Here is a 16,207-nt window from a genome sequence, read left to right on the forward strand (position 1 = left end):
ATTTTTATTCATGAGTTGATGAACATTGGTGTTATTTCCACTTTTTGGCTATTAATATGCTGCTGTGAATATTCATATATAGATTTTTGTGGCTGTACATTTTTAGTTCTTTTGAGAGAAGAGTAGAATTGCTGAGTCATGAGTAACAGGTACTGTTATGTTTAGCATTTTGAAGAACCACCAAACTCTTCTCCAAAGCAGTGGTATCATTTTACATTTCCACCATCAGTGCATGTGGGTTCTGATTCTCTATATTCTTGCCAACCCTTGTTATTCTACTATTGTGAAGTGTTAGGTGATTTTGGTTTGCATTTCCCCCAGTGACTGATGATGTTGAGCATCTTTTCATGATTATCAATTCATAGAGATGGAAATTAGAGTGGTGGTTGCCAGTGGTTGGGAGTATGAGGGGTTGTTCTTTAATGAGTATAATAGAGTTTTGGTTTTGTTGAAAATGAAAGAAAAAAGTCTCAGAGGGCAGTAATTGTTTAATGTTTTGGGGAAAGTTATTTAAAATTAAAAATTTTGTTTATAATTTTTAAAAATCATTTGAAACTTTTTTTTAGATGACTTAAATATAGGAATATTCACCAATGCAGAATCACATTGTGGATCATTAATGGAGAGGGACATCACAAATTGTTCATCTCCTGAGATTTCGGCAGAACTTATTGGACAGTTTAGCACCAAGAAAAACAAGCAAGAACTAACTCAGGATAAAGGAGCCAGCTTAGAAAAAGAAAACAATCGGTATAATGACCAGTGTAATCAGTTCACAAGAATAGAGAAACAAACAAAACACATGAAGAAATATCCTAAAAGGCCTGATTGGAATATAAATAAGCCACCTAAAAGGTATATTCCAGCATCAGAAAAGTACCCTAAACAGCTTCAAAAGCAAAGAGAAGAAAAAAAAGTAAGGAGGCAGATGGAATTGCTTCATTTGGTAGAAAAAAATAATCCTGGGCACATCTCTCAAAACAGAGGCATTTCACCAGAAATTTTTCATTCATCTCATCAAGAAACTGAGTCAAAGTTCAGGTGGCATCTAGTCAAAAAGGTAAAGCTCTTCCATCTTAGAAGATGTGTCGATATTTCTAGATTCAAAACAGTTTCTCACATGTATGCTTTGGTAAGGCTGTTCTGATCTGTTTCCGTTTACATTAGGGATCAGCAAACTATATCCCATGGGCAAATCCAGGCTGCTACCCGCTTTTGTAAAATTTTATACGAACATAGTCAATTCATTCTTCTATGAATTGTCTATGGCTGACTTCACACAACAGACTAGCAACAGAAACAATATGGCCCACAAAGCTGAAAAGGTTTTCTTATTGAGTCCTTTACATTTAACACAACTTCTATAGATGAATGCTATGTGTTCAAATACTCCTTTAAAACCCTTGTTTATAGTCCATATAGACAGAGGTCAGTTTGGGAGATTAGGAACTACTGGATTAGTTTGACTCTGGAAAAATACTGAATCTATCTATTCTGTTGCTCAGTTGGTACCTGTTATTCAAATATTACCCTCAGATTATTTCAATAAGTAGCTCTAAAAATATTTGTGGGGACATGTGAAAATGCTATATATTCCTTTCTGCATTTATCCATCTTTTAGGAAGAAGAGCCTCTGAATATTCATTCATTCAGCAAGGAAAGGTATGTATGCATCAGATTAATTCTGCAGCTATTTAGTGCTTTCTGTGTGGGACAAAAAAGGGATTCAAGATCTGGACGGCATGAGGCATATAGTTATATATAGAGAACAGTCAGAAAGGGTGTGGCTTCCAGGTAAGGGTTAGAGGATTAAGGGATAGGGTGGCACTTTAGCTGGAGCTTGAAGGCCCGTGTTGGACTGGGCCTAGGCAGGAATGTAGATAACATTTACTTTTATCTCTAGACTTAATTAACTAAGTGATTTTGATATTCCAGGTATGTCACTAGCAGAATAGGCATTCTGCTTTGGGAGGAGGGATGGCCAGGAGTGGTGAATGGGAAGAAATGACTGATAAGGACAATGAGAAATTCAGTCAATGAGAGATTTAGGAATTAGAATCTTTATTCTGTCTTTGTGCATGAACCAGCTGGTTTAGTTGTCTCAGAATGGGGCTTAAAAACAAGTTTCGTTCAGATGGTGAGTATATTATTATATGGTGAATTATCTAAGGAGAAAACAGTAGGCTCAGATTAACCAAACCAGCAGTGTTCCTCAGGATCTAGTAATTAAATTTCTCCCTTGTGCTACAGTACACATACCATAGCTAGTGCTAGTAAAAACACAAATAAATACCATTCTTTTCCCCTGTTTTATGGAATGATATTATAGAGCTCAGGCTTCTATGCATATATTCCAAAGGTGTTACAGGTACATTTAGAATAAAGTGAAATGGGCCAGGCATGTGGCTCACGCTTGTAATCCCAGCACTTTGGGAGGCCAAGGCAGGTGGATCACCTGAGGTCAGGAGTTCAAGACCAGCCCTGGCCAACGTGGTGAACCCTGTCTCTACTAAAAATACAAAAACTAGCTGGGCACAGTGGCGTGCGCATGTAATCCCAGCTACTTGGGAAGCCGAGACAGGACAGGTTGCTTGAACCCAGGAGGCAGAAGTTGCAGTGAGCTCAGATCACACCACTGCACTCCAGCCTGGGCAACAGAGCAAGACTTCATTTCATAAAGTGAAATGTGATCAAAGAGAGATACTTAATCTAAATACACAATTTTTTACTAAGGCTCCTATTTTTCTTTTTTTAATAGGTCTCCATCACCACCAGTTCCAGCAGTGAAAAACAGAACCCAACAAACTCAAAATACATTACACTTACCACTAAAAAACAGTAGCTATGAGAGAGAGAATTTGATTTCAGGAGGTAATCAAACAGAATTATCACCTGGAATTTCTGAATCATCCCATTTTATTCCCTATGTTCGAACAAATGAGATCTATTACCTTGATCCCGATGCACCATTGTCTCAGCCTTCAACCCAGGACCCTCAGTACCAAAATTCACAAGGTAAGTAAATATAAGCATTCTAACTGTAAAAATTGACCCATGTAAACCCCCAACTTTAAATTCCAAATTAGTAATTCCTGCACTTAGTTCTAGAAAGTTTCTTACAATGTTTGCTCCTGGAGAGAGGAAGGAATTTTCTCTTGAATATGTCTTAAATTTTGCTTAGTACTTTCCTAGGATACATATTTATTAATGACTCCTTAGAATATTATATAGCACAGGGCTGTATCATTTTACTAATGTAATTGGCTGATTTGTTACTTTCATCTCGCTTTAGACTGTGGCCAAGAACGACAGCTATTTGATTCTGACTGTGTCAGGGATCCACTTCTTAATCCTAACATGGTGAAAAATAGGGATCGACAGCAAGCAATCCTTAAGGGACTTTCAGAACTGAGACAGGTATGAGCTTTTTCAAGTGTAGATGTGTCTGTTCTTTATGTGGCGTGGGCGGTTCGGGGAACATGTTGAATGGCTGTTTTATGCATCCCAGGTTTTAACAAGTATTTCAGTTCCTGTATGTTGGACACAAATAAAATGGGACTTTCCTTGGACTTGCTTTTACATTGCCGTCTTTGAGTAGTTCTTTCCAGTACGAAATCATGAGACAGTTCCAAAATTAAGACAAGTTTATTGAGTAAAAAAAATGCATACATTGGAACGGCAAAACATCAATAAGGCCCTAAAACAAAAAATACAGTTACGCTTTAACAAATTCTTAGCAATATGTGGCTTTTAAAAAAACTTGACGTGTTGGCAGTGTTTAGAATATTGACGTACATCCCAAATAGTAATAAATTCAGTATGAAATTATACGTATAACCTTACTCACCAGATTACTTTTTCTCCCCAACTATTATGACTTCTCATTATTTTACTCTCTGATTAAAACGGGTGACATCCTTACAACCTTTGCTCCATCCCTTGGGCTTTAAAAAGAATGGCTGTAGCTAGCTTTGATTCACTATATACTCTGTACTCAGGGAAGAATAAGCTGTGTTGTTTATAAGTGCCCTTTTCCATGTCGTCATGTACCAATACCCTCTGCATTTCAAAATGCTGACTCAGATGTCTTCCCTCTACAGAACTAGAAAATTGTCCCCTTTGGTCTATTTACTCATTTGAAGACAAACAGGATTACTAAGAGTTTTACATAAATTATTTCTTTAGAGTGACAAAGTGTTAATTTACTTCTTGCTTAGTGGAGACAAAAATTGTGAGATAAAGAGAAAGGAATATGATGTACACATTTACCCACAAATATAGTGCCCAGTGTTATTTCAGCAGAACCCTTCTATTAGCATCTAAGGTAAGGTTAGGACAGTCAAGATAAACACTGGATGTTGGCCAGGCGCAGTGTGGCTCAAGCCTGTAATCCCAGCACTTTGGGAGGCCGAGGCAGGTGGATCACGAGGTCAGGAGATCGAGACCATCCTGGCTAACACAGCGAAACCCTGTCTCTACTAAAAACACAAAAAATTAGCTGGGTGTGGTGGTGGGTGCCTGTAGTCCCAGCTATTTGGGAGGCAGGAGAATGGCGTGAATCTGGGAGGCGGAGCTTGCAGTGAGCCGAGATCGCACCACTGCACTCCAGCTTGGGCAACACAGCAAGACTCCGTCTCAAACAAAACAAAACAAAAAAAACAAACACTGTATGTATGTTAAGAGAGACGCCTCCTAGTATCTAAGAGCAGTTGGGGGTGGATTGGGGGAGAGGGAATGACTTCATTTACCCCCATAGTTTTGGAGGCTTGATTTTTAAGAAAATTCTCATCCCTACTGATTTTTATGCTAAAAATACAATCTTACAAACATGATAGCTATATATCCAAATGAAGTGGTCTAGTACAAGCATTTCTGAAAAATTGTTGAATGACAATTTTATCCTAAGCAATGTGTTTTCCAAGTGAATAGAATTCTAGTTTAACACAAAATTGCAAGTCAGGTGTGCACATTTTACTAACATATATCAATGTGATTTCAGGGCCTTCTCCAGAAGCAAAAGGAGTTGGAAAGTAGTCTCCTGCCTTTAGCTGAAAATCAAGAAGATAATTTTGGTTCTTCATTTTAAATGTAGAAAATCAAATCATTCACATTTGATTTGTGTCTTCCAAATTATAAAATGTGCTCACTGGCTCAACGGTATTTTTCAAATAGCCTAGATTTTATTTTTTTAAATGCTCATTAAAAACTTGTATACTATGTAGTAAAATGCTGTACTTGTTCTATACAATAAAACATACTTTTGTAAAAGCTTAGTAGTAAAAAAAACATGTTCTTCTGCTCTGTCACCACCTGAGTATTGAAGCCCTATAAAAAAAAACACTACTTACCTTAATATAGTCTGGCGTTCCTGGGACCTCACAGTGTTCTTTCACACTTTTTATGTAACTTATTAAGTGAAATACCACTCATGCATTTGTTCTAAAGTGCCAAAGTTCTATCTAACTTATTAACACGTCTAGACCCATAACTCTATATAACTTTACTAAAATAACAAATTCAATTTAAGCTTCTGTGGAAATTGTTTTCTTCTCTAAATCCTGCTTTTATGACATTTGTAGAAATTGCAATTTTCAAAAACATTTTTATAAGTTAGCATTAGCAACAAGTTAGTAATTAGTATTAGAGGCAGTAGTTAGGAATAGATGTAGGTTTGAAAGCTATCTCCACTGTATCTTTCTAGTATAGCACTAATGTGTTCAACAAATGGTAATTACTACTAAGACCACCTCAAAAATATATTTCCATTATACTTCAATATTGCTAAAACTAATTTAAAAATCAAATTGTTCAATGCCATTGATAAACAGAAGCCTATCTTTTGAAATATAAACGTTAATTTCATTAAATCAAGGATTGCACAAGTACTGAAAAATCGAATGCTCTCGAAGTTACCGGAATTTTAGCAATAGGCAGTTTTTACGTGACTAAGCCTAGAGATAAAAAATGTGTCCTATGTACATAGTTTATTATCTAAATGAAACTGCACTGTTAAATCTTGAGGTATTGAGCCAAAATCCTGTAAATATTAACACTGCTATTACTGGCTTATACCTGTGTAAAAACACTATACAAAAGCCTAAATCAAAATAATTCACTTCAACAAAAGTACTTTGTATCAGGTGACATTAGAGCAAAAGAAGTAAAGCCTTTGCTGTTTACCGTCCTCCTGCAAGCATCTGATTTTACACATAAAACAGGCTTCAATTTGAAGCCTAACTACAGGTAACATACAAAAGTAAAACTCAGAAGTGCCAACATGAGATAATTCAAGTACAATATATGTTAAAAATATATATTTATTTCAATTTTTAGATGCTTCAACTGTTACAGACCATCATGATTTAAATAAAAGAAAAAACATTTGAGAAAGAACAAGAACCTTTTGTTTAGAGAATGAAATATAAATTGTTAATAAACAAAGTCCACAACAATCTATTTAAAAAAAAAAAGTTACTATAGTTATTTCTCTTGTGAATATGGCCTGGAAGAATCACTTTTCCCTCCACTTAAGGGAGGTGGAGATTTATCTCTATCCAAGCTTTGAGTATAAGCAGATAAGAAGTAATTTTCATTTTCTTGAGACTGACTTGATGAAAGGGCATATGGTGTCCCCAAAAATGTCTGATGAGTGAGAACATTAAAATGACTAAACTGATGGGACATATTTAATTGACTATGATAAACCTGAAAGTTACTATATGAATCTTGTTCTGTTGAATTGCTGTTCTCTCCTTCAGAGCATACTATATCAACAGAAGTTCTCTCTTCAGAATCAAGATAAGTCTTATCTTCTAATAAACTGTTTTGCACATCAGGAGACGACTGCAACTCAATTTGAGTATTCTTTTTTTGATCTGTTCCACGTGATCCTTTGGTCTCTCTCTCCCATATTTCTGAATGAAAATTGCTGCATACTTCTATATGTGAGATTTCATCCCCTGAATCCAGAGACATATCCTCTTCATCCTTTTCATCGTTTTCTAAAAGAGCTACATTTAAAAAACAAAAAGTCCTCCTCTATTGAAATACACAGTTTGTTTACTTTTTAAAATTATACACTACTCACACAATATAACGCGTCAGGGTCTGCAAGTCCACAATCCCTTAAAGCTTGGTCTTCTGCCACAAGTTCACTTAGTCACAACACTCACACTAGATGTGAATGTCCAGATAATCCGATGCTAAAAGCTTCTGCGAAATGTGTTCACGTTTAATGTTGGGAAATCCCAACTCCCAGCTCCAAAGGGGTTAATGTCAAAACAGCATCTAAAGTTATACGGTAATTCAGTATTTGACAAGACAAATATAAAATAAAATTTTTTGACATCTAGCTTCACTGGATTACTAAACTGGTTAGCACTACTGAATGATCATTTCTGCTTTTTTTCATCCAAAACAAAAGTACATCTTTCATTTCACATAGAACCTGAAACCAAAGCAGAGGCCATCTCACGAAAGACTAAAGCTATGACAGCTCTACTATCTTGCAATTAAACTGCTTTATACATGTGGGGAGGTCTAGCAGCTCAATGCTGAATCGCCATATCTGGTTTCCTACCTTTTTATTAATATAACCCCTTTGCTGACAATAGTAACCAATAATGCTTACAAACCCTCGAAGAGAAAATGCATACTCCATAGTATGCATTGTCTACAATATAGATAGAAATGCATAATCTATAATAACTAACAACTTAGACTGGCTACAGTATAATAAATGAGCAGATCTTGTGCATGCTAAGTATTAGAATGATAAATGTCTTCAAACACTTTCCCTATGACTGTTTATACTGAGGCGAGTGGTTTCAAAACAGTCATTTCATTATTTGGTAACAGAACAAAACCATTCCTCTTTTACTGTCTGCGTTAAAGAAAATGAAAACCACTGAAAAGTTACCTGACTGGGACTCAAGATTCTCATTAGCACCAAGCTGCGGAAGGTTTTCTTCTGTGATTGAGTTGTGATAGCCCACAAGATTTTTAAAGTTTTGCATGAAGTCTTCAGCAGTTGCAACCACTATTCCATTATCTGTATAACTGGAAAGCATCTTGATGGTCTTCTCTAAATTAAGAAAAAACGTTTCATGTATGAAACCCTTCAAAATGTAGACAGCCCCCAGCCCTCACAAAATCCTTTCCTTCACATTTTCAGAATCAAAGCTTAGCGATACCCACCACAGCCCCATAAAATCCTTTCATCCACATTCCTATATTCATAATAGAAAGCTTAGGAGTGCTCTCTTTACCTGTTAAAAAGACTATGTGTCGTTGCTGTATGTTCTGAGCCTGAAGTCTGATAAGGCAATCCAATTCTGGAGCATTTCGAGTTTGTGAATCACAATTGTGGTATGACAAAATTTCAACCAGATGTTTCTTCTGATAGACATTCAGAAGCGTCAACAGACTTAGAGCTTTAGCATTCAATCTGTGAAATTAAGCAGTTCAGTATCTGGATCTGTACTTCTAAAATTTAGTATGGAAATTTCTGCTGTAGATTAAAATTCAATTTCTTCCATTGAGGCAACTAATGACAAAACTGCACTGCTTTAGCTCTCTGCCTGATGTACGAGCGTGCTTCTTTGGAAAGAAAGAAAGGGGTTTCTTGGTCGCAAGGCCTCAGGGCCAGCTATACAGCTTAGGCTAAAATCTCAGCTGATTATTCTACTTACTTAAAGTATGATTACCTCTATCAATTTTGAACTTTAATGAAGGACTTAAAAGGACAAAAAAAGTATAAATCCTTCCTTCAAAAAATACAATATACAGACCAGGCCTGATGGCTCACGCCTGTAATCCCAAAACTTTGGGAGGCCAAAGCAGTTGGATCACCTGAGGTCAGGAGTTCAAGACCAGCCCGGCCAACATAGTGAAACCCCATCTCTACTCAAAATACAATTAGCCGGATGAGGTGGCTCATGCCTGTAATCCCAACTACTTGGGAGGCTGAGGCGGGAGAATCACTAGAACCCAGGAAGCAGAGGTTGCAGTGAGCTGAGACTGCACTATTACACTCCAGTCTGGGCAACAAGAACTAAAGTCTCTTAAAAAAAAAAAAAAGTACACTATTATGGCTCTAAACTCTTTTTTTTTTTTTTTGAGACAGAGTCTCGCTCTGGCGCCAGGCTGGAGTACAGTGGTGCAATCTCAGCTTGCTGCAACCTTCACTTCCTGGGTTCAAGCGATTCTCCTGCCTCAGCTTCCCGAGTAGCTGGGACTACAGGCATACACCACCACACCCAGTTAATTTTTGTATTTTTAGTAGAGACGGGGTTTCACCATGTTGGACAGGATGGTCTCAATCTCCTGACCTCGTAATCCGCCTGCCTCAGCCTCCCAATGTGCTGGGATTACAGGCATGAGCCACCATGCCCGGCCGGCTCTAAGCTGTTTCTATATTGCAAGGGACAAGCAACAAGTGGAGATAAGCTTTTAAAAGTGAATTGCTACAAAGAATTAAATAAATACTCAAAACTTATTTAAGCCTAAATTTCCTGAAAAGTATACCATGGAATGTCATACTTTAAGAAATAAAATTTTGTGGTCTAAGTTTAAGGAAATAATGATTAACAATGTAAAACAATTCTTGGAGTTCTTCATATCCTTTAATGTGTAAATACATTTTATAGACTTTACTAGTAGGATATAGTGTCCCAAATGTGCCTGATTACCACAATCATTTATGGACTCTCTCAAGTGACTAGTGTTCCAAAGATCACACTTGAAGAAGTGACTCCCATGCATGTTAGAAATTACCTATATATACATGAATTGATGTCCTACTCACAAATCACTTCACCAGGTCAAGATTAATCCTTGTCCAAATATATGTAATTTTATTAGCTACCTACAAAGTAGTCAGTTGGCTCAGAGAGGGTCTGATGTAGTTGGAACATACAGTTCAGTTAAAAAAGGAAAATGCTGGCCGGGCACAGTGGCTCACGCCTGTAATCCCAGCACTTTGTGAGGCCAAGGCGGGCAGATCACCTGAGGACAGAAGTTCAAGACCAGCCAGACCAATGTGGTAAAACCCCATCTCTACTAAAAATACAAAAATAAGCCGGGCATGGTGGCAGGCACCTGTAACCTCAGCTACTTGAGAGGCTGAGGTGGGAGAATCGCTTGAACCCAGGAGGCGGAGGTTGCAGTGAGGCGAGATTGCCCCACTGCACTCCAGCCTGGGCTACAAGAGCAAAACTCCATCTCAAAAAAAAAAAAAAAAAAAAAAAAGAAAGAAAAAGAGAAAAATGCTGATCATTCCATTTGGATGATTACTCTAAATCCACAAATGGCAAAGATTAAACAAATTTTACCTATGCACATAACAAGAACTTCACCAAACTTCTACTTAAAAATACTGCTTCCTCTTATAAAGGCAAGAATAATTTAGTATCTATACTCCATTATGACTGGCTATGGACATCTGTGAAAAATGAAGAACATCCATAATCTACAAACATGGGAATAGAGAAATATGAGTACAATGTTAAAATCAACAACCATTATATAGTTATGTTTCAAAGCTTACCTGCCTAGTTCCTTTAGTTTCTTCTGAAATTTACAGTGGACTTTCCATTGCCATTTTCCTTCTGGAGTACTAAGTTCTTCAAGGAATGTCAAAAAATTTTTAAGGTTCTCTGTTAGAAATAATGAAGTTCCTTTTTAATTCAATAAATAATCATTCCACAAGTGAATTATGCAAGAAGTGCTTTTTCATATTATGTAGAAATACCTACTTTCCTATGTACTCTTTTCATTTCTCTTTGTCTAAGGGAGACAGATCTATACATGCCTAAAGCTCTAAGAATATAACATCTACATACAAAAGAACATGTTGATGACAGTAATACAAGAAGTGATTCAACTGCAGCAGGGGCAGAAAGCCTTGCTTTACACCAGATTTAGAGAAAATTATTGGTCTAAGAGAAGGGGAAAGAAATTTGAGGTAATAAAAGCTCAGGAAAAGACTGAAATGTACTAGTTATCTGTGAATGGCAGAATAAATGGACAGTACATTAAAAAGTATTAGAGTCAGAAGAAGAGTTATGTGCTCAAAAGAACATCACACCTTACCAATTGTGACAACCTCTGGATTTAGAATTGATTCATCAGATACGATAAAACCTCCAGATACAAATAATTCATTGTATGTATGATTTTTAACATCATCCAGGCTATCAACACCAGCAAAACTAACGCAGGGAAGCTTCTTTAAAGTCACCAAGCCAGGTATCTGTTTAAATCCCAAAATAAAAAGAGAAACAGATGGATGAGGGAATGAAGTGATAGACTCAAGTGTGAAGGAACCTACAAGAAGTCTAACAGAATGCATTATGGCTCATCTGTATTAGTAGATTGCCTCTGGAAAGCCACACACACAAATAATATTCTCAACATTATTTCCCAATATATAAACCAACATTTATGTACTGGGACCTATCGGAGAGCACTAAAGAAGCTTACAATAGACCTGAAAACACAAAATGGACAAAAGCTGACCTCTCTATAACCTGTGAGTACAGTCAGAATTCAGATGAAGGAAAAAGCCTATGTGCTGGAACAGTCAATCAGGAAAGGCATCCAAGATGTAAGATGTGAGAGAGGGCTCCTAAGACTAGATGGGATACCTCAAAATATAAGGGAAAAGGGGACTGGTCTGACAAAGATGGAGCACAAATAGGTTTTTCCTAGGACATACAAATGAAGATGAAAACATTAAGTAGTCAGTCAGCAGACCCAATGGCATTCAAGGATTCAGTACTCTTATTAGTCTTGACTACTTGAGTGACAGGGAAGATCCGTGATGTGCAGCAATTTAAAACTTTGCAGAGGTACAAACTTGAATCTCACAAGCTGATTCATAGATGGGTCCTTAAGTTTAATCTCCTTTAGAGCTTATTTTAAAAACACTAGTCTGCCAGACAGCAAGATTTTAAAATAAGGGAGTTTTTAAAACCAAAGTAAGTAGTGAATTTGACTTAATAGTCTACCTTGTGAATGAAACCTGCAATGTCTTCATTTTGAATAATAATCAATAGTTTATCTAATTTTGATCTTCTTTCCAAAAACTGTTCTGGATGACATTCTGTATTGCCTAATTTGATAAGATATTCCTGTTAAAGAAAAACAACTAAATCAATATTAAAATGCTTTTTTGTAAACATCAATTTAATACCAGAAATGCAAGATAAACTGATAAGCTTAAGTACTACTAGGACATTATTAACAATGAATGAATTTACACTCTAAGAGACCTTACAGACCATCAAATCAATTTTTTTTTTTTTTTTTTTTTGAGACAGGCTATCACTGTTTCCCAGGCTGGAGTGCAGCGGAATGATCACAGCTCACTGCAGCCTTGACCTCCCAGGCTCAAGCAATCCTCCCACCTCAGCCTCCTGAATACGTGGCACTAGGCTCACACCACCACACCAGGCTAATTTTTTTTTTTTTTTTTTGTAAGAGAGTCTCGCTGTGTTGCCCAAGCTGGTCTTAAATTCCTGGGTTTGATGATCCTCCTGCCTTGGCCTTCCAAAGTGCTGGGATTCTAGGCATAAGCCACTGCACATGGCCCAAATCCACTTTTCTTTTCTAGAAGAGCAATCTAAAGGTCAGAGCTTCACCAATCACAGTCACAATGTTACAGAGCTTCACCAATCACATGGTCACTATGTTACAGCACTATGCAAAGCCAGCTAATTAACAGTGTGAGAGTAACAGAACTGTTAATTAGGCCAGGTTCTTAACCCAGCTCCTTTAGTTATTATAGAGGTTAATAATCGATTAGACGCTAGGTTGCCTGTAATACCTTAGAAACACTTTAAGGCAACCTAGAGTCTAATCATTAACCACTCCCTAGCTCCCATTTTCCTTTCCATTCTAAGCAGGCCCTTGGTTATTTGCAGCAGTATTAACTGGGATAAACGCCTTCAGAGTTAAGAACTTTCACAACCATAGCTCCTTTAATTCACAACAGCTCAAAAAGCATTTATATAGACCTTCATTATGTACAATGGTATTGACATACTAATAAGCCATTTCTGTCAAGTTTCTGTCTTCAAAGTAGACTCTCCCAACTAATAGCTCTTCTTCCTCCATGCTGGTGAACATGGTACTGCCTTTCACAAGACACAGGCAGACTTCCATGCAGAGTTCCCTTTGCTCTCTGCTTGCTGGTGGAATCCTGAAACACTGAAGTAAACTGCAAGATCCTGGAGGTCATATTCCTCATTTCAGAGATTACTTTTAATGTCAGCACAGCTGGTCAGACAGCTATAATAAAAACCCAGCTCACCTGACAACCTGTCTACTGCTCTTTCAACAGCTGCCTAAAGTGTCACCCCAAAGAGGAGGATGTTGTGCTAAAGCAGCACCTTCTACATTGATTTTGATCCAAGCTCTGGAACTTTTGGGCAGATCTCAGACCAGCTTAGTCAGTTAATGAAAAGGTAAATTACCATCTGACATGCCTGCTGATAATTTTTTTTTTTTTTTTTGAGATGGAGTCTTACTCTGTCACCCAAGCTGGAGTGCAGTGGCGCTACCTCGGCTCACTGCAAGCTCTGCCTCCCAGGTTCACTCCATTCTCCTGCTTCAGCCTCCCCAGTAACTGGGACTACAGGTGCCCGTCACCATGCCTGGCTAATTTTTTGTATTTTTAGTAGAGATGGGGTTTCACCGTGTTAGGATGGTCCCGATCTCCTGACCTCGTGATCCACCCGTGCCTCAGCCTCCCTCCTGGTAATTTTTGATGTCTTCTTACATTAAGAAGCTTTAAAATAAGAGAGTTTAATTCATATAATAAATCAGTTTGACTCCAGAAATATTTAAAGTTTCCATTTTTATTCATAAAGTCTTTTACTGTAGTATTTTTGCTGGAATATTTCCAATGGATATTGATTAAAAGAATTAAGGTTTCAATCTGGTTTTCTATCAGATTCGTAAAACAAAGAATGCTCTTTTATTCTATATAAATGACAGAAATGACTTGTTCTATGCCAGAAAAAATTAAAAGCACATTTCATTAGGAAATGCATCTCCTATCCCCGTAATCTAAATGTCACGGCTGGGTGCGATAGCTTACACCTCTAATCCCAGTACTTTGGGAGGCCAAGGCGGGCACATCACCTAAGGCCAGGAGTTCAACACCAGCCTGGCCAACATGGTGAAACCCCGTCTCTACTAAAAATACAAAAAATTAGCTGGACGTTGTGGTGGGTGCCTGTAATCCCAGCTACTTGGGAGGATGAGGCAGGAGAATTGCTTGAACCTAGGAGGTGGAGGTTGCAGTGAGCCAAGATAGTGCCATTACACTCCAGCCTGGGCAACAAGAACAAAACTCCATCTCACTAAATAAATTTTTTAAAATGTCAAATAGGTGTGTTACAAATCTTTCTAAAAAAGGAGCAGGGGGTTGGGGGTGTAGGGGTGGAGGGAGTTGGAATTATGCTAAGCACGCTTGGAACTGGGCGCAACCTATTCTGTCATCTAGCCCCAAACCAATATGCAGCTATGCCCCCAAAGAGTACTGTGCTTGGGAACTTATTGCTGGCTGGTGGGGAAAAGTTGAGAAACTCTACATTCAGTCAATGCAACCAAGGAATTCCTAGAAGTCTCATTTCATTTTCCCAAGAAACCATTAGGAATCAGTAAGGAAAGCCCAACAGAGTACTCTGACTCATGTCCTTTCTATGTTCTTCAGGTCTTGACCAGGTGACGTCACACGAAACACGCTGACCTCAGAGATGCCCAAACTGACAAAAGGCTCAGGACATGTTAGTAGCTATAAAGCCCATGGTCCCTCTGATTCCTCTAATGAAATTCCAGTCATGGTAAGTAAACTCCATAAATGAGAGCAGGCATTTATTTCAAAATCTTAGGCATTCCCTTGAGGAATTAAAATCCCATAATTTATTGAGTATTAATTTTAATATTACACCACTAATACAATTGCTCCAATGTGTTACCATTTACCTACCTACTGGTAACAAACTTACATATCTATCTCTAACATACAGACACACAGAAAGGCGTGTGTGGTTTTTTGTTTGTTTTTTTTTTTTGAGACGGAGTCTTGCACTGTTGCCCAGACTGGAGTACAGTGACGCAATCTCGGCTCACTGCAAGCTCCGCCTCCTGGGTCCACGCCATTCTCCTGCCTCAGCCTCCCAAGTAGCTGGGACTACAGGAAGCTGCCACCACACCCGGCTAATTTTTTTGTCCTTTTAGTAGAGACGGGGTTTCACTGTGTTAGCCAGGATGGTTTCGATTTCCTGACCTCGTGATCCGCCCACCTCAGCCTCCCAAAGTGCTGGGATTACAGGCGTGAGCCACAGCGCCTGGTCATCTGTGTGTTTCAACCAAATATCTGAAATATTAGTCTGCAGCTTCGGTAGAAAAAATAACACCTCACAGTGAGAAATCTTTCGTGACTGAGTAGTCTTTCAAGATTATCAGGTTTCTTGATCAATAAAGGATAAAGGGAATGTAACATGGCTAAGGTATCAAGAAATACCAAAAGTTTATCATTAGGCCAACCCTGGGCAGTTTGTTTTTCTATGTGATTGATCAAATCCCATGAGATAAACCCTGGCAACTTAATTTTTCCTCTCTGTGTTTTTCCTTCCTCTTCATTAAAAATCCAAGAAATGGCCAGGCATGGTGGCTCACGCCTGTAATCCCAGCACTATGGGAGGCTGAGGCGGGTGGATCACAAGGTCAGGAGTTCCAGACCAGCCTGACCAACATGGTGAAACCCTGTCTCTACTGAAAATGCAAAAAAAAATTAGCTGGGCATGGTGTTGCATGCCTGTAATCCCAGCTACTCGGGAAGCTGAGGCAGGAGAACTGCTTGAACTCGGGAGGCAGAGGTTGCAGTGAGCCGAGATCACACCACTGTACTCCAGCCTGGGCGACAGAGGGAGACTCCATCTCAAAAAATAAAAATAAAAAAATAATTCCAAGAAACACTTCAAACCTTCAAATCAACAGTTTAAAAGGTATGTGCATAAATGACACTGTAAAACAAGATTCTAAATTCTAACATATTTAGACCCCAAGTTCTGAATTTACTTGGACTTACCACTCTTTTATTCCACCCTGAGTTAAATTATGAAGATATACAATCAACATTTATTTTTATTATTTATTTTGAGAGACAGGCTCTCACTCTGTCACCTAAGCTGGCACA

General features: G+C 38.1%; 2 protein-coding genes and 1 long non-coding RNA gene across 63 annotated transcripts in view; 2 read left to right on the forward strand and 1 right to left on the reverse strand.

Moving 5' to 3' along the window:
* Positions 1-6,835, forward strand: part of CCDC66 (coiled-coil domain containing 66) — a 58,900-nt gene extending 52,065 nt beyond the window's left edge. For 47 of the 50 annotated variants that reach the window (XM_065540781.2, XM_074032521.1, XM_074032529.1 and 44 more), the window contains 5 exons: positions 567-1,060; positions 1,622-1,662; positions 2,759-3,015; positions 3,293-3,417; positions 5,000-5,348. In XM_065540781.2, coding sequence (XP_065396853.1) covers positions 567-1,060; positions 1,622-1,662; positions 2,759-3,015; positions 3,293-3,417; positions 5,000-5,086 — 1,004 coding nt within the window. In that variant the 3' untranslated portion in view covers positions 5,087-5,348. Of the gene's footprint in view, positions 1-566; positions 1,061-1,621; positions 1,663-2,758; positions 3,016-3,292; positions 3,418-4,999 lie in introns of those variants that run through there. The other 3 variants (XR_012431283.1, XR_012431284.1, XM_074032539.1) reach the window with 2 other exon arrangements.
* The window catches only part of TASOR (transcription activation suppressor), a 64,162-nt gene continuing 51,584 nt past the window's right edge, over positions 3,630-16,207 (reverse strand). For 6 of the 12 annotated variants that reach the window (XR_012431282.1, XM_074032512.1, XM_045386035.3 and 3 more), the window contains 6 exons: positions 12,009-12,131; positions 11,092-11,251; positions 10,547-10,655; positions 8,268-8,446; positions 7,919-8,083; positions 3,630-7,287 (listed from right to left, as the gene is read on the reverse strand). Coding sequence is in view for 11 of the 12 variants with exons in the window: in XM_074032512.1 (XP_073888613.1) it covers positions 7,232-7,287; positions 7,919-8,083; positions 8,268-8,446; positions 10,547-10,655; positions 11,092-11,251; positions 12,009-12,131 (792 nt within the window). In the remaining variant the exon portion in view is untranslated. The remainder of the gene's footprint in view (positions 7,288-7,918; positions 8,084-8,267; positions 8,447-10,546; positions 10,656-11,091; positions 11,252-12,008; positions 12,132-16,207) is intronic. The other 6 variants (XM_074032511.1, XM_005547423.5, XM_045386033.3 and 3 more) reach the window with 1 other exon arrangement.
* LOC141409689 (uncharacterized) lies at positions 13,334-15,802 on the forward strand. Its single transcript, XR_012431286.1, has 3 exons — positions 13,334-13,466; positions 14,720-14,849; positions 15,664-15,802. It is a non-coding gene; the product is annotated as an uncharacterized lncRNA (long non-coding RNA).

Source organism: Macaca fascicularis, chromosome 2 (genome assembly GCF_037993035.2).
Source record: "Macaca fascicularis isolate 582-1 chromosome 2, T2T-MFA8v1.1".
Classification (NCBI taxonomy): domain Eukaryota; kingdom Metazoa; phylum Chordata; class Mammalia; order Primates; family Cercopithecidae; genus Macaca; species Macaca fascicularis.